Below are 25035 nucleotides of genomic sequence, written 5' to 3'. Positions count from 1 at the left end.
ATCTCTGTTTTCTTTGTATTCTCTCTCTTCTTCCTTTTCCCTTTTCTTTTTAGTACTATTATCTTGGAGGACAGTGGGGTGGCAAGAGAGGAGTTTTTTTTTTCTTTTTCTTTTTCTGTTTCTTCACCCAGGCTGGAGCTCAGTGGTATAATCATGGCTCACTGCAGCCTTGAACTACTGGGCAAGCAATCCTCCCGCCTCAGCCTCCTCAGTAGCTGGGACTACAGGCACATGTCAGCACACCTGGCTAATTTTATTATAAATTTTTTTGTACAGATAGGGTCTTGCTGTATTGGCCAGGCTGGTCTTGAACTCCAGGCCTCAAGTGATCCTTCTGCCTCGGCTTGCAGCACTAAGAGTTTAAGTGTGAGCTGCTTCGTCCAACCATAAAGCCTTGTTTAATTTTGGTTGTGTTAGTCTCTGTCTTTCAGGTTTCCTCCAGTCACTGAGATCATTGGCTGCTAACATTAAAGAGTGACTGGAATCTCTTTAAGTGGGTAGATGGTGGATCAGGTGGGAGCCAGGCTAGTTCGTGAATGTCCCAATGTCATTATCTCCAGGGTTTTGTTGTTGTTTGCTTGCTTCTGTTTTTTCTTGGGCTGGTCATTTTCTCTTGAGAAGTCTCTTTTGGAAAAGTGAAAGGCAGAGTTGTGAGTGCCGCATAGAGGAAGCTTTGAGTACAGCACTTTGCACTTCCCAGGTCTGGGGCTGCTCTAGGGGAGAAGAGCACCCACACTCCACTGAGGCAGCCACCTGGCTGGATGGGTTGCATGTAACCCTCTCCTTAGTGCTCTTTCACACGCAGCTCTCCTAGCTTTGTTTTGCCTGTTGACTTCCAGCCCTATCCTTTGCTCTTGTCTTGAGACTACAGCCTCCAGTTGTGCGGGGAGCAGCTTGCTTCACACTCACTTTTCTCTCCACCAACTTCGGCTTTAGTTATCTTTTTTTTTTTTTTAGATGGAGTCTCATTCTGTCACCCAGGCTGGAGGGCAGTGGCTCTATCTTGGCTCACTACAACCTCTGCCTCCCAGGTTCAAATAATTCTCATGCCCCAGCCTCCTGAGTAGCTGGAATTACAGCTGCCTGCCACCATGCCTAGCTAATTTTTTAGTATTTTTAGTAGAGACGGGGTTTTACCATGTTGGCCAGGCTGGTCTCCAACTTCTGACCTCAGGTGATCCGCCCACCTTGGCCTCCCAAAGTGCTGAGAATACAGTCGTGAGCCACTGCACCGGCCTACTTAGCTTTCTTTAGCTCAGTTACCATTTGTCCATCTGCTTTTCGTTTCCTGTCTCATTTTCTTTGTCTGTGGAGGTTTTTTGTCTTTCTTTACTCCTGTTGTAGTGGAGCGTTGGGGAAAATGAAGATAAACACCTACGTTCTATCAGGTGTGTTCACCCTGAAGTGCCCACTTTCTGCTGTTGTACATTTGCTTTGTAAGGTGTCTGTACCCCCATATTGATACCCATTTCATATGTATAGCTACTAGCCTTGTACTATTGTTCTTCTGATGGGATGATGCCAGCCAGCCATTGCAGGATCAGGTGATTCCTTTGGAGGAGGCCAGAGATTCTAAGTGATCTTTGTTCTGCGCTTTTCTTTCTTTTTTTTTTAAGATGGAATCTCGCTCCGTCGCCCAGGTTGGAGTGTAGTGGTGCAATCTCGGCTCACTGCACCCTCCGCCTCTTGGGTTCAAGCGATTCTCCTGCCTCAGCCTCCCAGTAGCTCTTCTGAACAGGAATCCTGTGCTGCATTTTGGCTTCACGTATGCACAAGATGTCCTTCTCCTGGCACTTGGTGATATCTGGCACGTGGTAGTACTGCTGGTGGTAATAGTAGCACCTCTTTTTTGCATGCTGCTGCTCTATAACTCTCCAGAGACAAAACCACAGACTCAGAAGCCCCACTGGATTGGACAGGCTTTTAGTTTTGTTATTTCTCGGAAGCCCCTTGGAGGGGAGGGAGGAGAACTTCCTAAATGTCCCAGCATTTAGAAAACAGGGAATTCATCTCTCTAAGAAGAGATGTGGCAGGCTAGGCAGTCCTGTGAAGGCCTAGGGACTACAGGCATGCGCTACCATGCCCGGCTAATTTTTGTGTTTTTAGTAGAGACAGGGTTTCACCATATTGGCCACACTGGTCTTGAACTCCTGACCTCATGTTCTGCCCATCTCGGCCTCCCAAAGTGCTGGGATTACAGGTGTGGGCCACCGCGCCCAGCCTTGTTCTGAACTTTCTTAGAAGTCCTGTGAAATTGTGTTTTCCCATGGCTTTCCTTCTAATCCATCATCTCTTCTCAGAGTTTCTGCTACCACATAGCATTTGTATGCCATTTCCTGGCTCTTCTGAGCAGGGATGATTAATCTCTTCCTTCATTTTGGAGCCTGCCTGTTCTCATTGATCTCCACGGGCTTTGAGTGGTCTCTAGCAAAGAATCAAAACCTGGTGGCTGCAGTGATGTTGATTCACACACCAAGGGTATTTTACTTAAAAAGAAAACAGGTGAATGCAGGACATCCCTGTTTTCAGATCATTCGTGTTGGTTGGCACGCTGAACGCTGCGGGCACTTAATGTGTTATTTTCATTAGTATTCCTTTTTGTTGTTAAAGTTAGTTTCCCTCCTAATAGATGAGTTTAGTTTTCTTGACCAGGGAGTAGTCAACTTACAGGGGAATTTTGAGATTTTCTACTTCTACAGGATTTTGGCTTAGTAATAAGTTATATGTTTAGCTGCGTGCAGTGGCTCACACCTGTGGTCTCAGCCCTTTGGGAGGCCGAGGTGGGCAGATCATCTGAGATTGGGAGTTCAAGACCAGCCTGACCAACGTGGAAAAACCCCATCTCTACTAAAAATACAAAATTAGCGGGCGTGGTGACGCATACCTGTAATCCAAGCTCAGCCACTTGGGCGGCTGAGGCAGAAGAATTGCTTGAACCTGAAAGGAGGAGGTTGCGATGAGCTGAGATCGTACCATTGCATTCCAGCCTGGGCAATAAGAATGAAACTCTGTCTCAAAAGAAAAAAAGTTATATGTTTAATTTAACTCACATTTGTTGAGTGCAGAGCGCTGTGCCTAGTAATGTGAAGCATACAAAGATATTCAAGATGGCCGGGTGCGGTGGCTCATGCCTGTAATCCCAGCACTTCGGGAAGCTGAGGTGGGTGGGTCACCTGAGGTCAGGAGTTCGAGATCAGCCTGACCAACATGGAGAAACTCTGTCTTTATGAAAAATATAAAAATTAACCAGGCATGGTGGGGGGTGCCTGTAATCTCAACTACTCGATTGGAATTCGGGAAGTGGAGGTTGCAGTGAGCCGAGATCACCCACTGTGGTGGGTGGGGGTGTTGGGAAAGGCTGGGAGAAGGAGCTGAATCCAGGGGAGGACCAAATTCTTATGGATGGATGTGGTACGGAAGGCCATCTCTGGAGGTGGGACTCTCACAGGGACACTTCTTCCCTTTGACAGCCACCTCGAGTTACTGTTGTCACTTCTTTGCCTTTGAAAGTAAATAAATGCCATGTGCGTTTGAGTTTTTTGGGGCACTCCTTGCAAATTGTAAGCAATTCCAATTGTGCTTTTCTATCTTAATGCCAATGATGTGTTTCTATACTATTATAATGTTGATATTGGTCTCTAGTCGCAGATTCTTATACATCGTCAATCTAGATGCTCCTTTCGAAGGTCACCGAAAGATCTCTCGCCAGAGCAAATGGGACATTGGAGCTGTGCAGTGGAATCCTCATGACAGCTTTGCACACTATTTTGCAGCTTCGGTGAGCTTATTTAAGGAATACAGGAGAATGCTGTTAACTGTGTCATCTGGGGCTGGCGGATCTATGTCCTGTGTAGAGAAGAGAATACAATCTTCATTGCTCAGTTGGAAAAGAGGGTTGGATGGTTTTGAAAGAAAGACAGAGGCAAGTTACCGATTAAATATACATGGGAATGCTCGCTGGTCCCATCGGTGTCAGGCCTTGTGTTTGCAGGACTGAATCCAGATTTTGAAAGGGAAGCAGGCAGATGCATCCATTACTGTGAGTTGTGAGAACCTGTTTTGTCAGCCGCAGTGTAACTGGCCAGTGGACAAATGGCAGATGACTCTGAAAGACATTCTAAGGAGGGTAACTGGGGAGCTGGTGTCGAGTTGACCTTCATTGCTTTCAGGAGGGATCAGAAGACTCCCCCTACCCTTCCATTCAAAGGAGGGGATTCTTCTTTAATTGAGAATCATTAAATTTCATTAACCTCATCAGATTTTATGTGCCTGTTACGTGTAATTTTTTCCCCCAGGGAAAACATGTAAGTTTTATTAGGTTTTCTAATAAAACCTAATAAAAGGGATTCATGACTCAAAAAGATTCTGGGCTAGAACCTCTCTGGCATCTTTCTCCAGATTCTGTGTCACATTCTATTCTTCTAGAATAATGAGAGATCTAAACTTTTTGCTCTTTTTACATTGGGCTGGCAGGAAAGTATTTAAAAATCCTTCTGATTCACCAGGGGCGGGACCACTGTACAGTCTGTCTGAGTCTGTTCTTGTCAGGAAAGGCAGTCTGCAGAAGGAAAGCGTCTGAGCAAAGAAAGAGCAACTTCGTCAGCTTGAGAAGGAACAGAAAGCCGCCCTTCCCAGCCATTTCCAAAATAGGATCTGACTTGAACTGTGGATGTCCAAGGTTGCGCTGATTTTCATGGCTATTCGGAAAGAGAAAGGGAGAGTGAGTCTTCCTGCCTTTCCACTCTCAGCCTGTTTCCTGGGTGACAGAGGGAGCTCTTTTGGTTGGTTTATATCTCTGGATCCTTATTCCCCTCTCACCCTCAGCCCCCGATCGTCGGGTCTAAGGTTTTTTAACCTTGGCACTGTTGGCTTACTAGGTCATTCTTTGTCATGGGGCTGTCTAGTGCATTGTAGGATGTTCAGTAGCATCCCAGGCCCCTACCTTTTAGAGCTCAGTAGTATCCTTACCTCCCCTTGTTATGACAATCAAAAATATCTCCAGACTCTGTCGGATGTCCTCTGTGAAGCAAAGTCACCTCTGATTGGGAAACATTGGTTTAGGCTGATGCCTCAGTAGTTGTACTCGGTGGATTAACACTGCATTTGTTCGGGAGTGCGAACAAAGACAGCCTTTTTCGTTTATTTGTTCTTTCACAATTAATCATTTTAAAGTGAACAATTCAGTATCCTTCACTGCGTTCACACTGTTGTATAACCATCACCTCTCTCTGGTTCTCAAACATTTCTGTCCCTCTGGGGTAAAACTCCTTACTCATTAAGCAGTTTCTCCCCATTCCTCCCTCCCTGGCGACCCCTGGCAACCACCAGGCTGTGCTCGCTCTCTCTCAATGGATTGATCTATTCTGGATCTTTCATAGAAATGAAATCATATAATAAGTGAACTTTTAGGTCTGACTTATTTTATTTATCTATTTATTTGGAGACAGAATTTTGCTTTTATCCTCAGGCCTTAGTGCAATGGCTCAATCTTGGCTCACTGCAGTCGCCACCTCCTGGGTTCAAGTGATTCTCCTGCCTCAGCCTGCCATGTAGCTGGGCTTATAGGCACCCGCCACCATGTCCAGCTAATTTTTTTCTATTTTTAGTAGAGATGGGGTTTCACCATGTTGACCAGGCTGGTCTCAAATGCCTAATCTCAGGTGATCTGCCCGCCTTGGCCTCCCAAAATGCTGGGATTACAGGCATGAGCCACCATGCCTAGCCCCTAACTTCTTTTACTCAGCATAATGTTTTAAGGTTCATCCATGTTGCAGCAGGTATCAGAACTTTTTCCTTTTTATGAGTGAGTAATATTCCATTGTATAATTGTTTATCCCTCCATCCATCAGAGGACATTTGGGTGGCTATTGAATAGAGGTGGTATGAACATAGGTATGGATGTACTTGTTTTCACTTCTTTTGGGTGTACACCTAGGAGTGGAATTGCAGGGTCATATGGTAATTCTGTGTTTAACTTTTGGAGGGAAACACCAAACTATTTTCCAAAGTGGCTAAACGTTTTATACTCCCATCAGCAATGCACAGAGTTCCAGTTTTTCCACAACCTCTCCAAAATTTGTTATTTTTTATATTTTTTAAAAAATAGCCATCCTAGTGGGTGTGAAGTGGTATTTTATTATGGTTTTAATTTACATTTCTCCAGTGACTAAGGATGTTGAGTATCTTATTGGCCACGTATATGTAATTTTTTTGGAGAAATGTCTATTCAAGGCTTCTGGCCTTTTTTGAATTGGGTTGTTTGCATTTTTACTGTTGAGTTGTAGGAGTTCTTTATGTATTCTGGATATTAGACCTTTATCAGATACATTATTTGCAAATGTTTTCTCCCCTTCTGTTAGTTGTCTTTTTGCAGTCTTGGTAGTGTTCTTAGATACACAAAAGCTTTAATTTTGAGGAAGTTTAATTTACCTATTTTTTTCTTTTGTTCTTGGTTGGAAGGCAACTTTGTTTTTTTTTTTTTTTTTTGAGATGGAATCTCTCTCTGTTGCCCAGGATGGAGTGCGGTGGCGCCATCGGTTCATTGCAGTCTCCGCCTCCCAGGTTCAACGACTTCTCGGGCCTCAGCCTCCCAAGTAGCTGGGACTACAGGTGTGCGCCACCATGCCTGGCTAATTTTTAGTAGAGATGGGGTTTCACCATGTTGGCCAGGCTGGTCTTGAACTCCTGACCTCAAGTGATCCACCTGCCTCAGCTTCCCAGAGTGCTGGGATTACAGGCATGAGCCACTGCGCCTGGCCAGAAGGCAACCTTTTGAGAAATCTTTAGTTAGGCAAATCTGAGGTCAAGTCCTAGGTTTTTTTTTTTTTTTTTTTGAGACAGAGTTTCACTCTTGTTGCCCAGGTTGGAGTGCAATGGCACGATCTTGGCTCACTGTAACCTCTGCCTCCTGTGTTCAAGTGATTCTCCCAAGTAGCTGGGATTAAAGGCATGTGCCACCATGCCCAGCTAATTTTGTATTTTTAGTAGAGATGGAGTTTCTCCATGTTGATCAGGCTGGCCTCGAACTCCTGACCTCATGATCTGCCCATCTCAGCCTCCCAAAGTGCTGGGATTATAAGCCTGAGCCACTGAGCTTGGTCAGGTCAAGTCCTACTTTAACATTCAGTCTTTTATCTCCTGAGCTTTGCTTGCCTCATCTATAACATGGGTGATGATACCCACCGTGTCTGTGCTGGGAGAGGTCAGAGGCCAGATTCGTTAAGGTGGACTGGCACTAGCAGACCCTCCAGAAACGGCAGGGAATATTATTAGAAATGAGGGAAGTTTTCTTTTCATTGCTATTCTCATTAGAAGCTATTTTGAATCCTAACCTATTCACAAGAATCTTACCTTTTCAATATGGAAACTGGTATTTCAGGATAAAAATCTCAGAATTGTATACATCTGTCTGTCTCTGAGCTAAAATGAAAATCGGTCTATTATTTATATATCAGTTCAGAAATTATTAAGTGGCCTGCTATTGTTCTCAGTCTCTTGGTAATCTTTATCACTTTCAGTGTGTTTCATAAACTCATGATAGGTAGGGAGCCTTTGCTGTTTGGTTGTGTTAAATGTGAAATGTACTTTGATGGAAGTTACTTCTCCATTGTAGCTGTGGTTTCTTCTGGTTCATTTTCCCTGTCTCTTTCTGCTTAACCCATTAAGAAATTAAATGTAGACACATTTCAAGGAGTGTTAAATAATTTTCTCTTCTAGGACACCCTTTTGATGGTCTTCTTTCTTTTCTTTTCTCTCTTTCTCTTTCTTCCTCCCTCCCTCCTCTCTCTCTCTTTCTTTCTTTTCCTCCCTTCCCTTTCCTCTTCTTCCTCTTTCCTTCTTTCTTTCCTTTTCTTTGCCTCCCTCCGTTCCTGCCTGTGTCCCTCCCTCCCTCCCTTCCTTCTTTCTTTCTCTTGCTGTGTCACTTTATGGCAGCCTCAACCTCCCAGGCTCAAGTGATCCTCCCACCTTAGCCTCCCAAGTAGCTGGGACCACAGGCATGTGCCACCATACCTGGCTGTTTTTTTATTTTTGTTTTTGTAGAGACTTCATTTGGCTATGTTGCTCAGGCTGGTCTTGAACTCCTGGGCTCAAGCAGTCCTCCTGCCTTGGCCTTTCAAAGTGCTGGGATTATAAGGATTACAGACATGAGCCACTGCACCCAGCCTCCTTCTCTCTTGTGCACCTATGGTTGTTGATTTTTTTTTTTTTTGACGGAGTCTTGCTCTTTCACCCAGGCTGGAGTGCAGTGATGCGATCTCAGCTCATTGCAACCTCCACCTCCCGGGTTCAAGCAATTCTCCTGCCTCAACTTCCTGAGTAGCTGGAATTATAGATGTGCGACACCACGTCCAGCTAAGTTTTGTATTTTTAGTAGAGATGGGGTTTCACCATGTTGGTCAGGCTGTTCTGGAACTCCTGACCTCATGATCCTCTCACCTCGGCCTCCCAAAGTGCTGGGATTACTGGCATGAACTGCTGCGCCCAGCTGCACCTATATTTTAAAAGAGTCACAGGACCCAGGTATGATGGCGCAGTCCTGTTACCTTAGCTGTGCTAGATGGTAAGGCAGGGGGATTGCTTGAGGCCAGGAGTTCTAGAAAAACCTGGACAATGTAGACCCCATCGCAAGAAAAAAAGAAAACAAACAAACAAAACCTGTGGTGGGTGGACTCTGGGCATTTGATCGGGGAAGGACAAGATGGAGACATCCAGTATGCCAGCAGCTGGGGAAGACGGGTGTGTGACCTTCGGAGGGAGGAGGTTCCTCTGGTGGCTGGGACATTTTCCTGGCCCATGAAGCTTGTGTGCAGAAGTGATTCTGCACCTTCAGTTCAGCTTTGACTGTTGAAGACGCGTCTCTTAAGATAGTCCTGCCTTTCCATTTTGAGATTCACAGACCTACATACTGAGCTGAAGTTAGCTCAAGCTAATGTTAATTATGCTTATTTCTGATGGCTTTTTAAAAGAGTTCAGCCTGAAGGATCTCTACCGTGCGTGAGATCCCTGGCTTCCTCTTTGCTGCTTTAAGCTGACTGGGGCAAGAGCAGCTATCCCAGCATGCATGCCTGTGGTCTTCTTCCCTTCCTTTCAGAGTAACCAACGGGTGGACCTTTACAAGTGGAAAGACGGCAGTGGGGAAGTTGGCACAACCTTACAAGGCCACACTCGTGTCATCAGGTAGGCACCAGCCCTCCACAGCTCCTTGGCTGGCTTGCTTTGTCACAGTCCCCTGGCTAGAGAAATGATGATACGGTCCTCCTTGCCTGGCCTGACCCCCTGTGTTGCACAGGCCCTGGGTGGTCAGTGGGTTTTTGCATTCACTGGGTTGATGGTGTAGAACACAGTGAAGAAGAGCCGGCATTTAGGAAGCTCCATCATGTAGCTATTGACCCCCATCCCAGACACATCCTGGATGGATATAGCTCAGTTCAGAGTAAAGGATTAGAGCTGATTTTTTGGGGGGATGGAGTCTCACTTTGTTGCCCAAGCTGGAGTGCAGTGGCACGATCTTGGCTCACTGCAACCACTACTTCCCGGGTTCAAGTGATTCTCCTGCCTCAACCTTCTGAGTAGCTGGGATTGTAGGCACGTGCCACCATGCCTGGCTAATTTTAATGTATTTTTTAGTAGAGACAGGGTTTCAGCACATTGGCCAGGCTGGTCTCGAACTCCTGACCTGAAGTGACCCATCTACCTCGGTCTGCCTAAGTACTGAGATTACAGGCATGAGCCACTGCGCCTGGCTTAGAGCTGATTTTTCTCATGAGAGTGGGGGAGGTTATGCAGCAGAATCCCCCAGTTCATGATCAGTGGTGCCTGGGAGGACATGGAGATGTCAGGGAGTGGCCCTTGGCTCTTTCTCCAGCAGCAGTGGGTTCCCGCACAGAGCTCCTGCATCACAGTTCATTACCGAGGGGCACAGCTGCCTCCCAGTTGAGGACTTCCAGTTGGTTTTGAGTGTTCCTTGATCCACTCTTTCCCTGGGTCACTGTTTCTGGGCTAAGCTGGCCTGGAAGTGCTGGGAAAGGTGGGATGTCTGGGTGGGGTGGAATGTTCTGTGGAGTCTCTGCCTGTCTAGGAAGGAGAGCAGGGGTAGGGGACGCCGCAGGCTTCTGGCCCTCTCTGGGTGCTGCCTGGCAGTGTGGTGCTTTGCCGCTGCTCAAGGATGTTAGCTTTACCAAGGTGCCTGTGGTGGAATTTGATTTAGAAAATGGTGACTCAAAGATTACTATGTATATTTTTCCTTTGTTTTGTCTATTTAGAGAGAGAAAGGTTTTGTTTTGTTTTGAGATGGAGTTTCACTCTTGTGGCCCAGGCTGGAGTGCAGTAGCACAGTCTCTGCTCACTGCAACATCTGCCTCCCAGGTTCAAGCTATTCTCCTGCCTCAGCCTCCTGAGTAGCTGGGACTACAGGTGCCCATCACCACACCTGGCTAATTTTTGCTTTATTAGTAGAGGCGGGCTTTTATCGTGTTGGCCAGGCTGATCTTGAACTCCTGACCTCAAGCGATATGCCTGCCTTGGCCTCCAAAGTGCTGGGATTACAGTCATGAGCCACTGCACTCAGCCCAGAGAGAGAAAGTTTTAAGTTGAAGCGCTTCATTTCTTTTTTGGAAGCAGGTGTTAATGTATCTGGCAACTATAGGGTGAAGGACCTGACAGTTACCTTCCAAATGCATGTTCATTCCCAAGGAACTTTGGAGACTCCCGACCTCAACCACATTAAGAAGTCCATCAACAGTGGCATGCTAAAGCCCCTGGAGACTCGATGTGCTAGTGCTTTGGACCTGGACTCTGAATTTTTTTTTCTTTTCTTTGTTCTGTTTGTTATTTGTGTCCCAGCGACTTGGACTGGGCAGTGTTTGAGCCAGATCTCCTAGTTACCAGCTCTGTGGACACCTACATCTACATTTGGGATATCAAGTAAGAACAATTAGGAGGCATAACCACTTGGTTGGGGGTGATTTGGGACCTTTGCTTTAGCGATCAAGTGTCTTACTTGGTTTCCCTTTGATACAGACCTTGAGCCAAGGATTTGAGTGCAAATATATTATTTGGGAGTGAAAGACATGGTTGTATGGGGATGGAGATAAAAGCTAAGACCTCTCTAGGCAAGACCTTAAGGAGAATTCTTCCCTAGTTAGACTCCTCACTCCCTCCCCCCTTTCCCCCTCCCCTCTCCCTCTTTTTCACCTTCCTCCTTCCCTCCTGTTTTTCTTTCCTTCCTACTCTTTCTTTCCTTTCTTCTTTCTTTAGTTTCTTTTTTTTGAGACAGGGTCTTACTCTGTCACCCAGGCTGGAGCTCAGTGGTGTCGTCTCAGCTCAGTACAGCCTTGAACCCCTGGGTTCAAGCGATCCTCTCACCTCAGCCTCTTGAGTAGCTGGGACCACATGTGCGCGCCACTATGCCTGGCTAATTTTTGTATTTTTTAGTAGAATCGGGGTTTCACCATATTGAATAGGCTGGTCTTGAACTCCTGACCTCGTAATCTGCCCACCTCGGCTTCCAAAGTGCTGGGATCATAAGCATGAGCCACTGTACCCAGCCTAATTATTATTTTTTAATTTTTTCTATAGAGACAGAGTTTTGCTATGCTGTCAGGCTGATCTCAAACTCTTGGCCTCAAGCAGTCCTTCCACCTTGGTCTCTCTAAGTGTTGGGATTATAGGTGTGAACCACCGTACATGGCCTGTAATTTGTTTTCTTTCTTCCTTTTCCTTTCCTTTCCCTCTTGTCATCTTGGCTGGAGTGCAATGGTACGATCTCAGCTCACTGCAACCTCCACTTCCTGGGTTCAAACAATTCTCCTACCTCAGCCTCCCAAGTAGCTGGGATTACAGGCATGCACCACCACACCTGGCTAATTTTTGTATTTTTTTTTTGGTAGAGACGTGGTTTCTCCATGTTGGCTGGGCAGGTCTCGAACTCCTGACCTTAGGTGATCTACCTGACTTGGCCTCCTAAAGTGTTGAGAATACAGGCATGAGCCACTGCACCTGGCCTTGTTTTCTTTGGGTAAAACTCTGCGATTTGAAATTAAGACACAGCCTCATTGAAGGGGCTGAGGAAGTTGATCTACCTCGAGGGAAGCAGGTCTCTCATTACACCTCTTTTTAAGGTCCTCACAGCAGATCTCCCAACTCCATCCCACTGAAAGGAAAGCAAAGAAATATGTGCAAAGGGTGAACAACACCAGGTGGCTGGTGGTATGTACATCGGGCATTTGACTTTTTATTTTTATATTTCAGAGACACAAGGAAACCCACTGTGGCACTGTCTGCTGTTGGTGAGTGTGTGCTTCTCCTGCCTCACCCTGGCACCCCAATGTGTCTTCATTTTATTCCTTCCAGTTCTTTCCTGTTCCTTCTTATTCCTTGCCATGTCCCTCTCTGACCAGCTGTGCCCAGGCTATGCCATGGCTGAGTGGACTTGTAAGTCCCATGTTGTTGGAAGGGGCTTACTTTAGGCTGCTCGCAAAAGCCACAGTTAGGACGGTTGGGTGTGGAGGAGGACCTCATTTCAGAGTCCAAGGACAAGAGGCAAGTTGATTTGATTATAAACTTTTTATAGTGGAAAATTTCAAACATTCTATAAAAATAGGGAGAAGAAAATGAACTGCCTGCGTTCATCATCGGCTTCAACACTTGTCATCGTACAGCCAGTTTTACTTTATCTTTTCCTCCACCCACCATTTCACCTCCACCTTCATCCTCCTTGTGATTTTTTTTCTTTTTTGAGACAGAGTCTCGCTCTTGTTGCCCAGGCTGGAGTGCAGTGCTGCGATCTCGGCTCACTGCAGCTGCCACTTCCTAGGTTCAAGCAATTCTCCTGCCTCAGCCTCCCAGGTAGCTGGGATTACAGGCGCCCACCACCACGCCTGGATGATTTTTGTATTTTTAGTAGAGACAGGTTTCACCATATTGGCCAGGCTGGTCTGGAACTCCTGACCTCTAGTGATCTTCCTGCCTCGGTCTCCCAAAATGCTGGGATTACAGGTGTGAGCCAACATGCCCGGCCCCTTGTGATTACTTTGAAGCTAGGTGTCATATCATTTCTTCAAGTATTTTAGTATATATATATATATGATTTTTTTTTTTACAAAAGAAGACTCCCTGAACAAAAAAGTAACCACAATACCATACTTAAAAATACCTAACATACCTAAAAATATTGATGGTAAATCTTCAGTAGCATCAAGTATCAAAGCAGTACTCAGATTTCTCCAATCTTTTCTCTCTCTCTCTTTTTAGTTACAAATTGTTTGAACAATGGTTTCAGTAAGAATCCAAACAAAGTCCATATTTGCAAGTGGTTGATATATTTCTCATCTTTTTAAGTCTTTCTCCTTCTCCTTTTTGGATTTGTGTTGTTCTTCTCCTGAAGTTTATTGAAGCAATGGTTTATCCTGTGGCTTCTCACCAATTAGATTATGCTGATTGTATCTGCCTGGTGTCGTTTAGCATGGATGAACCCAGCCCTTGAAGTTACTTTCTGACCTATCTGTTCTCATTGCTTACTTGGAACTGACCGTTTCTGGAATTCTCAGTTGGGGCTACTAGGGAATATTCCCACTACTTCCTGAGAGTAGAATGTGGAATAGAACTGGTATAACTTGGCTGGGTGCAGTGGCTCAGGCCTGTAATCCCAGCACTTTAGGAGGCTGAGGTGGGTGGATCACAAGGTCAGGAGTTCAAGACCAGCCTGGCCAAGATGGTGAAACCCTGTCTCTACTAAAAATACAAAAATTAGCCAGGCATGGTGAAGGGCACCTGTTATCCCGGCTAATAGGGAGGCTGAGCCAGGAGAATCGCTTGCCCCTGGGAGCTGGAGGTTGCAGTGAGCTGAGATTGTGCCATTGCACTCTTGGGTGACAGAGAGAGACTCTGTCTCAAAAAAAAAAAAAAATACAAACCGGTATAACTTACTCACAGGGATAAAGCTGAATTGTCAGTATTTTGGCATCCTTTTAAAAAGCACGTATTATCTGTGTGTTCGATCCTGTCCCTTTGTATCTCCTTGGTGCATTGGAACACACAATTGGTGTTTGCTCTGAAATGGTTACTTTACATGGTTCTTTTTCCCTCTGTATCCTCATGACTGTTTATTTAAAGGTCTTTAGCATCATGATTGTGTTAAGCAGCTGGATGAATTACTTGTGAAGTTAGAAACCACTTCTTTCTTTTTTTTCCTTTGAGACAGATCCTTACTCTGTCACCCAGGCTGGAGTGCAGTGGCAGAATCTCAGCTCACTGCAACCTCCACCTCCCAGGTTCAAGTGATTCTCCCACCTCGGCCTCTTGAGTAGCTGGGATTACAGGCACCACCACACCCAGCTATTTTTTGTATTTTTAGTAAAGACAGGGTTTTACCATGTTGACCAGGCTGGTCTCGAACTCCTGACCTCAAGTGATCCACCCACCTTGGCCTCCCAAAGTGCTGGGATTACAGGCGTAAGCCACTGCGCCTAGCTGAAACTGGTTCTTTTTTTAGCTTACTTGGTCTCATTGTGTTTTTTTTCTGTTTAGATCTTTGTGACAAATGGAAGTAGGAGACTTCTTTCCTTTGTATTCAGTGTGGTCTCTCAGTGGTGGCAGAGCTACCCTGGGGGAAAAGAGGCAAGTGAGAGGCTTGTGGACCTTGATAAGCTGCTGGATCTAACATTCCCCGAGAGGTGCAGCCTTGGGTACTGCCTGCTCCCCAGAGTCTGTGGTCCCCATCTTTCAGGGGGCACATTATTTATGCCCTTTGGGGTACGGAGTCACACTGTGACTCTGTATTCCCTGTGTCTGGGAGCTCTCATAGCTTGCGACCTCCATTCGACCCTGGTGTAATGATATTTTTCTTTTTTTGACACGGCGTCTTGCTCTGTTGCCCAGGCTGGAATGCAGTGGCACAATCTTGGCCCACTTCAGGCTCCCCTTCCTGGGTTCAAGCGATTCTCCTGCCTCAGTCTCTTGAGTAGCTGAGATTACAGGTGCACACCACCACACCTGGCTAATTTTTGTATTTTTAGTAGAGAACGAGTTTTGCCATGTTTGCCAGGCTGGTCTTGAACCCCTGACCTCAGCTGATCAACCTGCCTTGGACTCCCAAAGTTCTGGGATTACAAGCATGAGCCACCACGCCCGGGCCCTGGTGTAATAATCATCTTGATAAAGCAGGTTGCGTTTGGGGGTTCCCAGGGTCCTTTGGGAGCCCTCCCCTTCTGATGCCTCCCCACTGAGAAAGTTGTACTCTCTTGGACTCTTAAGTAACTCTGTCAAGAGGAGGTAGAGCAAGCTCTTCTCACTCACTTTCTCCTTCAGCTGATATCTTTTCTTGCAAATAAACTGTACCTCCTAATACTCTTTCTTGCTTCATCTTCACTGGTCTCTACTATTTGTTCTTGGATGACTTATGTCTCAAGAAAGAACATGACAAATAGCCTCACCAAAACCAACACAACATATCCTTGGACATTCTGGGCCTAATGCTCCATGTCCTGTTAGGTTCTGAGTCCTTGCTCTGTCATACTCTGGGCTTCTTGGATCAGGTAGCTCTCCAAAGCCGTGGATTTACCATGGGTATCCCCAGTAATAAACACCAGGCAGAGGGAAAAGTATCACAGCAGTAATGTCATGTGTGCTGTGAGTGAGGACAGGAGGAGGCAGGAAGGAGTGCCGTCAGTTCGGTTCTGGTTTGGTTCTTGATTAATGATTTATTTTTAAGAGTCAGCCAGAAGTGACACTATGTCCCAGTTTTCTATATGTCTTGGCTCTTTCTGGCATCTCACATTGTGCCTCCTGTCTTAAGTAGTTCTTTTGTCACTAATGTATCAATGACACTCTGTATTGGCAGAGAAGGAGAAGAACTGAGGTCTCACACTGACAAGGGTGTTCCCTTTCCCTGATCAATGTGGTGCCAGTGGCACGGCTGACACAGCTGACAGGGAGATGGGGTATAGAGAGCTTGTAATCCTTGAGGCAGAATTGGTCAACACTGGGTCTTTGCAGTAGCTGATCTTCAGCTAAGGCTGTGTTTATCTAAGACTGTTGCTCAACAATTTAACAAAAAGAAGGGGCAGGCCTGAGAGCTGAGGCTCTTCTGATTAGGAGTGCGAGCAGGTGTTATTTGGGGCTGAGAAAGGGTCAGGTTGCATGACAAGTCAATTACCAGCCAGCAGTGCCATGCTTAACTACTGCTAAGAAGCTGTGTTCTACTGCTGCGTCTGTTCAGAGTAACCTGTAGATTTTTTCCCTGAGATTATTTCCTCAATTAGGTGACTATGATCCTGTTCCCATGTGTTAATTCAGTTATTTTTTGACTTTGTTTTATCTGGAATAGTGGAGTTGGTGCAGTCATAGAAACTTAAAGGGTTCTGGGCTTATTCAGCCAGAACTCATTATCCAGCTCCCTGGCTGTGCTCCGCTCTGCTTCCAAAAGCACTAAGGGCAGCAGCTTTCTTCCCTGACTTTTCTTTGCAGCGGGTGCCTCCCAGGTCAAATGGAATAAAAAAAATGCTAACTGCCTTGCCACCAGCCATGACGGCGATGTGCGGATATGGGATAAGAGGGTGAGTAATTCTTTTTCTCCCCTTCGTTGGTCTTTGATCCCTCCCGGAAGGTGTGAAGATGATTTTATGAGTGCCAGGACTTGGCTTGAGAGTCTGGGAACCCTGTGCAGCGTGGTAAATGGTCATTTTAAGCTCATAGTACCAGATGACATTTGTGTCTCAATCCGATGTTGAAGGAAGATAGGGAAGTGAGACATTAGGACCAGTGGTTGGAGTCAGCCCCATTTTGCCGCTTCCTGATTATGACACTGGGTAAGCTACTGCACTTCTCTTAGCTTCAGTTTCCTTCAAAATGAAGATAATAACAATGTGTGTATCCCTGGAGTTAAGGCGCAGAGCTTAACACGATCCTAGACTTGTCAGCAGGCTTCTTATCCCTGCGCCTGTTTGCAAGGTGAAATGTTATTGTTCTTGGACGTCTGCCATCCTGAGTACTTCCAATAATGATGAGCGAGGCAGGGCACTCATTATGCTTAAATTTCCCCTTGCAAGCCTAGACGTCCCATCAGCCCCAAAGTCGCCTGCACATCAATCATACGTTCTCACTGCAGCAGCCCGTGGACACCTAGGGATGGAAACAGTGGCGGGTCCTTGGCTGTGACTAGAATGGAAAGTCTACTGAAGTTGGTTGTGTTGGCCTCAGTGAGGGTCATGGTACAGGGAAAAGGCCTCCCCTGCATTTTACTGCCAGACCATTGGGTAATAATGAACAGAGCAGTCACTGCCATGAGACCTGGGTGTAAATTCTGCTTCCTGCCTGTGAGACCTGGGGCCAGAGATGTTCAGCCGTTGTGGGGAGGGCTTGTTCAGGGACGTCCCCAGTGTCTTCTGACTCCTCCCTTCCCTTTGTACATTTGGAAGAGAAGTGGGAGGTGGAGCAGAGATTAGGCATGGCACATCCTGTATGCTGCATTAGGCTCCAGGACATGCTGGGGAAGCCTTGTGTGGCAGAACGCCTCTGCCTTACGTAGCTCTTAGGTGAGAAGGTGATTCCATAGAGGTTCGGCAGGTGCATCTTTTTTTTTTTTTTTTTTTTGAGATAATCTTGCATTGTCGCCTAGGCTGGAGTACAGTAGAGTGATCTCAGCTCACTGCAACCTCTACTTCCCGGGTTCAAGTGATTCTCCTGCCTCAGCCTTCTGAGTAGCTGGGATTACAGGCATGCACCACCATGCCCAGCGAATTTTTAATTTTTTTTAGTAGAAATGGAGTTTCACCATGTTGGCCAGCCTGGTCTCGAACTTCTGACCTTAGGTGATCCACCTGCCTTGGCCTCCCAAAGTACTGGGATTATAGGTGTGAGCCACTGCGCCTGGACAGTACATCCTATTATTATCTCTTTTCTACACATGAGTAAACCAAAGCACAATTTGCTGCCAAAAGTTGAACCCAGGCAGGCTGGTTCTAGAGATTGCAGTCTGTTTTTCGTTTTTGAAAGTCTCCCTGTCTCCTAGGGTGGAATGCAGTTGCACGATCATAGCTCACTGCAGCCTCACACTCCCGGACTCAAGTGATCTCCTGACTTAGCCTCCTGAGTAGCTGAGACTATGGATGTGCACCATCACGATGGGCTAATTAAAAAAAGTTTTTTTTGTAGAGATGGGAATCTTACTATGTTGCCCAGGCTGGTCTTGATTCCTGGTCTCAAATGATCCTCCTGTCTTGGCCTCTCAAAATGCTGGGATTACAGGTGTGAGCCACTGCACCCAGCCTGGAGATGGCACACTTAACCTCATTGACTAATGCTAATTATAGAAGTAATACTTGCTCTCTGTAGAAAATATAAATGAAAAAATAAAAATTATTAATCTTACTACCCAGAGACAAATGCTAACATTTTGGTGTTTTCTGTTCCTATGCTTTTTTTTTTAACTTAGTTTGTCATACCGTGTACATAGCTGTGTACCCTTTTTTTTCCATTTGACAGTACAACAGATGCATTATCCTTCCATATAAGCTCTTTCTAAGTATAACTTTCAGTGGCTACATCATATTGTATCATCTTATGGTGTCACATAGCTGTAGTATAAGGGATTCATTTCATTATTGCTCTTTTGTTGATCATTTATGTTTTTTCTGGTTTTCTAGTGTTTCAGATGACATCACGATGAACTTCTTTTGTATCTAAAGCTTTCTGTGAGTTTGGATTATTCTCTTAAGACAGGAAAAATTGGCCGGGCTTGGTGGCTCAAGCCTGTAATCCCAGCACTTTGGGAGGCCAAGGCGGGTGGATCACGAGGTCAAGAGATCGAGGCCATCCTGGGCAACATGGTGAAACCCCATCTCTACTAAAAATACAAAAAATCAGCTGGGCATGGTGGTGCATGCCTGCAATCCCAGCTACTCAGGAGGCTGAGGCAGGAGAATTGCCTGAACCCAGGAGGCGGAGATTGCGGTGAGCCAAGATCGCGCCATTGCACTCAAGCCTGGGTAACAAGAGCGAAAAAAAAAAAAGACAGGAAAAATTGTGCGCTGGGCACAGTGGCTCAAGCCTGTAATCCCAGCATTTTGGGAGGCCATAACAAGAGGATTGCTTGAAGCCAGGAGTTTAAGACCAGTTTGGGTAACATAGCAGGACTGCATTTCTTCAAAAACATACAAAATTCAAAAAAAAAAGGAGGGAAAAAATTTTTTTTTCTTCATATTATTAGCTGTGGCTTTGTTGCAGAAAATTTTAAGTCTCTTTATTAATCTTGCCAAATTTCTTCCTAAAAGCGTTGCCCTATTTTGGCCAGACATGGTGGCTCACGCCTGTAATCCCAGCACTTTGGGAGGCCAAGATGGGCGGGTTACCTGAGGTCAGGAGTTCCAAACCAGCCTGACCAACATGGTGAAAGTGCGTCTCTGCTAAAAATACAAAAATTAGCTGGATGTGCTGGCAGGTGCCTGTAATTCCAGCTACTCGGGAGACTGAGGTAGGAGAATCGCTTGAATCTGGGAGGTGGAGGTTGCAGTGAGCTGAGATGGCACCACTGCACTGCAGTCTGGGGGATAAGGCTCTGTCTCCAACAACAACAACAAAAAAGGTTGTACTGTTTTATATGCACACTGATAGTGACAAATGGAGCCTCGATAACATTCTTTACAAATATCTTCTAATTTGCTAGCTTAAAAAAATCTTGTTTTAATGTATATTTCTGAGGTTTCCTTCTGACTTTATTTTCTATATGCTTGTTAAGCATGTAATGTTTTCTTTTGTGATGTGCATTTATTCTCCTTCAGAATATTAGGCTCCAGCACTGTAAGATGGATGGTTTTACCCTCTTGTTGAAGCTGGGTCCGTTTGGATGTCTCAACCCCTCTTCTTGGGTGATCCTGAGGAAAGGGAGTGGGAATTGTCAGATTGCACTATTAAAGTGTGAGGCTGGGCATGGTGGATCAGGCCTGTAATCCCAGCACTTTGGGAGGCCAAAGCAGGTGGGTCGCTTGAGCCCAGGAGTTCCACACCAGCCTGGAAAACATGCAAAACCCCATCTCTACAAAAAAATACAAAAAATTAGCCAGGCATGGTGGTGTGCACCTGGAGTCACAGCTACTTGGAGGGCTGAGGTGGGAGGACTGCTTGAGCCCAGGAGGTTGAGGCTGCAGTCAGCCATGATCATGCCACTGCACTCCAGCCTGGCTGACAGAGCAAGACTTCGTCTCAAAAAACAAAAAAGGGGATGAAAAGTGCCCACTGCCTTGTATCCTTCATTAAAGTGGGAAAATATGAGGCTCACAGGGGCATTTGCAGAGCACGTGAAGGAGAAATGGGGAAATGTTTTGGTGATGGTGTTTTGTTTGGCTTAACCAAAACAAAGTCTGTGGATAGAAACAGTATCTGGTAGTATTTTTGCATCCTCACTCAGTAGCTAGCAAACTTGTATGTGGTAGATACTCAATGAATTCTTTCTAAATCGGTAATATTCGGTGCTGATCTGTTGCAGAAACCCAGTACAGCAGTGGAATATCTAGCAGCCCACCTCTCCAAAATCCATGGCCTGGACTGGCACCCAGACAGCGAGCACATTCTTGCTACCTCCAGTCAAGATAATTCTGTGAAGGTGAGCGGCACCTATGGGGAAGTTGGAGGAGCAGTGTTGGGGTGGCATCAGGGATGTATGATTCCACCTTGGAAGGAAAGCTACAGTATGTTAGTGTAGTATGTATTTTACGGGTGCATGTGCTTCTGGGGCAACTGAACACTTAAATTTGGTTATGTTGACCAGCCAGATGCAACAGAGCAAGACCCAACATGGTGCTATTCCATGTAACCATGTTATGTTATGACAGCAGAGTGACATGCCGTAGCATCTTCTCTGATACAGCTCTTAGAATTTGTTCAGAAGGTTTTCGTGTTTCCCTTTGTGAAAAGAAGTCAGAGACAAAAGTACTTAGAAAGGGAAATAAATTGGCCAGGCACGGTGGCTCACGCCTGTAATCCCAACACTCCGGGAGGCAGGCAGATCACTTGAGGTCAGGAGTTCGAGACCAGCCTGGCCAACATGGTGAAACCTGGTCTCTACTAAAAATACAAAAATTAGTTGGGCATGGTGGTGCACGCCTGTAGTCCCAGCCACTCAGGAGGCTGAGGCACAAGAACTGCTTGAACCCAGGAGGCACAGGTTGCAGTGAGCCGAGACTGTGCCACTGCACTCCAGCCTGGGCGACTGAGTGGGATTGTCTCAAGAAAGGGAAAGATGTTTACTTGCAAAGAAGCTGCAAGGAAGTCATATACGGATAACAGAGATATAAGTGAAGGAGAAACGCCTACAGAGTTGTTAAGGTTGCAAAGTTGACAATTAGTCTATTCCCGGTGGAAAAACAGTTGCTTCCTCACGTGTTTATCGTATGTATAAGATTCTGACATTTTCAGACATTAGCAGTGAACGATTCAGAGATGAGTCATTTTATTAGTGATTGTCTAACTTACAGAAAATGCTCAAGATCTTAGGTTTTTCAGTAGCCTGATTATTTTTGGTGTATCACAAGTATAGCGTGTTTTGTTGCCTTTCCTCTCTGGCATGTAATGTTCACCCTTGGGCAGAATGATGGCAGGGCAGAGACATCTTTGCTCCAGTAGTTCCTCCTTGTGTTCAGGTCTCTGTCTCTTAGGACAGGGGTTTGACCATAGCAGTTGGGTTAGCAATTTTATGATTCGGTGTCATTTATTTAATGCTTTGGTGTATTTATACAGTCATGTTTGACATCTTTGTGTTATGATTGGCAAAACTATAGTATACAGTAAGTTAAAAGTTAACTTCTGTCTTGAAGTTTATAAATCCCTTAGGGTTGTAAGGTTTTTTTTACTGTGCCAGACGTGACTTTTTTGTTTTTTCATATTGCATTTGAGTTTTTTTTTTTTTTTAAAGACAGGGTTTCACCCTATTGGTCAGGCTGGTCTTGAACTCCTGACCTCAGGTGATCTGCCTGCCTTGGCCTCCAAAGTGCTTGGATTACAGGCGTGAGCCACCGCACCCAGCCTAGGGTTTTTTGTTTTTATAATAATTATTATTTTGAGACTGAGTCTCACTCTGTTATCCAGTCTGGAGTGCAGTGGCACAATCTCGGCTCACTGCAGCCTCCGCCTCCTTGGTTCACGTGATTCTCCTGCCTCAGCCTCCTGAGTAGCTGGAATTAGAGATGTACGACACCACGCCTGGCTAATTTTTGTATTTTTAGTAGAGATGGTGTTTTACCATGTTGGCCAGGATGGTCTCAAACTCCTAACCTCAAGTGATCCTACTGCCTCGGCCTCCCAAAGTGCTGGGATTACAGGCATGAGCCACCATGCCCGGCCGCATTTGGGTTTTTGTCCCCCTACCCCAGTTGGCTTGTCTCCCAAGTTCAGGAATCAGAAACCATCCAGTTCAACTCCACCTCTTTCTCTGAGATGCTCGTTTGTTGCTATTTGGTGACATCTTTCCTACCTGTGAGGCTGGGGTTTGGTAGCTAATAAAGCAGGTAACAGCCAGATTCCTGGGAGGACTTGATGGGCCTTGTTTCCCCATACAAAGCCTTCTCTGTTCTTTACCAGCAGGCTTAGCTTATAATTGAAATGAGATTTTTGGCATGATATTTGATTTATTCCACTCTATCCTGGAAGCAAGACAATTTTTAATGAATGGAAATAGCATGATCATAAAAAGTGAAGAAACTTAGAGACTTTGTATAACATTCAACCATTATTTTTAGTAAATAAGGATGAATATGTGTAATTTTTCTACATAATCATTCTTAAGTTTATATGACAATTTATTAGCATAATTTATATTAACAATTTTTATTTTCTAAATTCTAAGGGGTCATTTGGAGCAAGGTACCACTGCATGTGTATTTCATTTTAGTTTATAAATTAAAACAGTTGAGTTGAAGGTTAGGGTAGATCAAGAAGAAAGAAAAGAATTTTTCATATGTGGCTTTTAGAAATAGAACATTACAGTTAAATGAGTTCATATTATTTTATATAATCTGTTTTTTCCCTGATCTTGGGTTAACAGCAGCCTATTTCACAGAATTGCTGCCTTCTAGACAAAAAGGATCCTAGAAATCCAGACATAGTCCTTTGGTACTTTTTTTTTTTTTTTTGAGAAAGAGTCTTATTCTATCACCTAGGCTGGAGTGCAGTGGCACGATCTTGGCTCCCTGCAACCTTTGCCTCCCACGTTCAAGTGCTTCTCATGTCTCAGCCTCACCCAGTAGCTGGGATTACAAGGGTGCACCAACATGTCTGGCTAATTCTTGTATTTTTAGTAAAGATGGAGTTTCACCATGTTGGCCAGGCTGATCTCAAACTCCTGACCTTAAGCAATCTGCCTGCCCCTGCCTCCTAAAGTGCTGGGATTACAGGCATAAGCCACTGTGCCTGACTACCCTTGGTACATTCCGATGAGAAACATGTACCTTTGAGTCTGTTTCCTAGGGTATCAACACTCAAGGAAGGCTGGTTCTTTTTTGGCCAAGGCTCTTCTGATATTTCTTTATATCTCTCTCTTTCTCTACATAGATATGTACATATCTATATATGATATTTCTATCTGTATAGAGAAATGTAGATCTACATAGAGAAAGATATAGATATGTACATATGTATACATCTTTATACACAGATATAGATATGTACATATTTGTATCTACATATAAAGAAAATATATATATTTTGTCTTATCATGTGGCCCAGGCTGGTCTTGAACTCCTGGGTTCAAGCAGTCTTCCTGCCTAAGCCTCCCAAAGTGCTGGGTGGGATTACAGGCATGAGCCACACCTGGCCCCTGATATTTCTTCAGAGAACTTTCTGATCTGTAGCTTGTAGTAGGAACCCTTTAGCAAGGGTAAGTGAAAAGGAGGAATTATCTATGAATGGGAGGATGGAATGTCTCTGGTTAATTTTTAATAACTACCTGTATCAGATTGAAATAGATTGAAGTCTTCTATTTGCAAATGACATGTAATCATTTTGTAAGACTGCATCAGCGATTGCCTTGAGAGCAAGAGCATGTTATGAACAGTGAGAAGGTTGTCAAATCTCCAGGATCCTCTAATTGAGCCCATAAATTGCATAATCGTCACCAGCTGGTGAGCATGTTTAATCTAGAAACAGTCTTTATTTTTTTAAATAAAAGGATTAATCTTGCTAACAGTTACCTGCCAGTCTTTGTACATGAACATGAATATGTTTGTATCGAAATTGAAAAGTAAACAGTTGCTGAAATGCATTCATGTGAACAACATTTTACTTGTGTCTAATGAATCTGGGGAGGTTGAACTTTTCTTTGCTAGACTTCCACATACTGTGGATTTGATAACAGGGCAGTGTGCAGAGTGTGGAGCTCATTAAAAATCTGGAGAGTACCAAGCATACCTAATTATTTTGAGTATCATTCCTTTTATAAGTTGAGGGGAGAATTATAGTTTACCCTGTGGCCATCTGGGAAACCCAAAAATAAGTTGAAAAGATATTTTGACCATTTTATTATTTTGAACATAGGGCCTGAATTTGGCAAGAAAGAGTTGTCAGATAAGGGTCTAAAGATAAGAAATGGCTGGGCGTGGTGGCTTACGCCTGTAATCCCAACACTGTGGAAGGCTGAGGCGGGTGGATTACCTGAGGGCAGGAGTTGTGACTAGGCTGGCCAACATGGTGAAACTCCATCTCTATTAAAAATACAAAAGTAGCTGGGTGTGATGGTGTATGCCTGTAATCCCAGCTACTCAGGAGGCTGAGGCAGGAGAATCACCTGAACCTGGGAGGTGGAGGTTGCAGTGAGCTGAGATCACACCACTATACTCCAGCCAGGGTAGCAAGAGCTAAACTGCCTCTTAAAAATAAATTAATTAAAATAAAGAAATGAGTACAGTCTTGATATATAGTGAAACTAAAGTTAAATACAGCAGAAGTGAGAAAAATATTAAGAACATTAGTGTTTTTAAAGAACAAGGGAATTTAGGCACATGATTCAGGAGCTTTATGAAAGACACAAAAAGTAACAGTATTTTGGTGAAC

General features: G+C 44.9%; 1 protein-coding gene across 22 annotated transcripts in view; it reads left to right on the top strand.

The window, feature by feature from the left end:
- The window catches only part of WDR59 (WD repeat domain 59), a 118727-nt gene that overhangs the window by 25771 nt on the left and 67921 nt on the right, over positions 1–25035 (top strand). For 17 of the 22 annotated variants that reach the window (XM_078357754.1, XM_078357753.1, XM_035281984.3 and 14 more), the window contains 6 exons: positions 3643–3778; positions 9092–9177; positions 10843–10923; positions 12250–12287; positions 16465–16553; positions 20480–20596. In XM_078357754.1, the coding sequence (XP_078213880.1) occupies positions 3643–3778; positions 9092–9177; positions 10843–10923; positions 12250–12287; positions 16465–16553; positions 20480–20596 (547 nt within the window). The remainder of the gene's footprint in view (positions 1–3642; positions 3779–9091; positions 9178–10842; positions 10924–12249; positions 12288–16464; positions 16554–20479; positions 20597–25035) is intronic. The other 5 variants (XM_078357758.1, XM_078357757.1, XM_078357755.1 and 2 more) reach the window with 1 other exon arrangement.

This window comes from Callithrix jacchus, chromosome 20 (genome assembly GCF_049354715.1).
Source record: "Callithrix jacchus isolate 240 chromosome 20, calJac240_pri, whole genome shotgun sequence".
In the NCBI taxonomy this organism is placed as follows: domain Eukaryota; kingdom Metazoa; phylum Chordata; class Mammalia; order Primates; family Cebidae; genus Callithrix; species Callithrix jacchus.
This window is presented reverse-complemented; position numbering and strand designations above follow the sequence as displayed.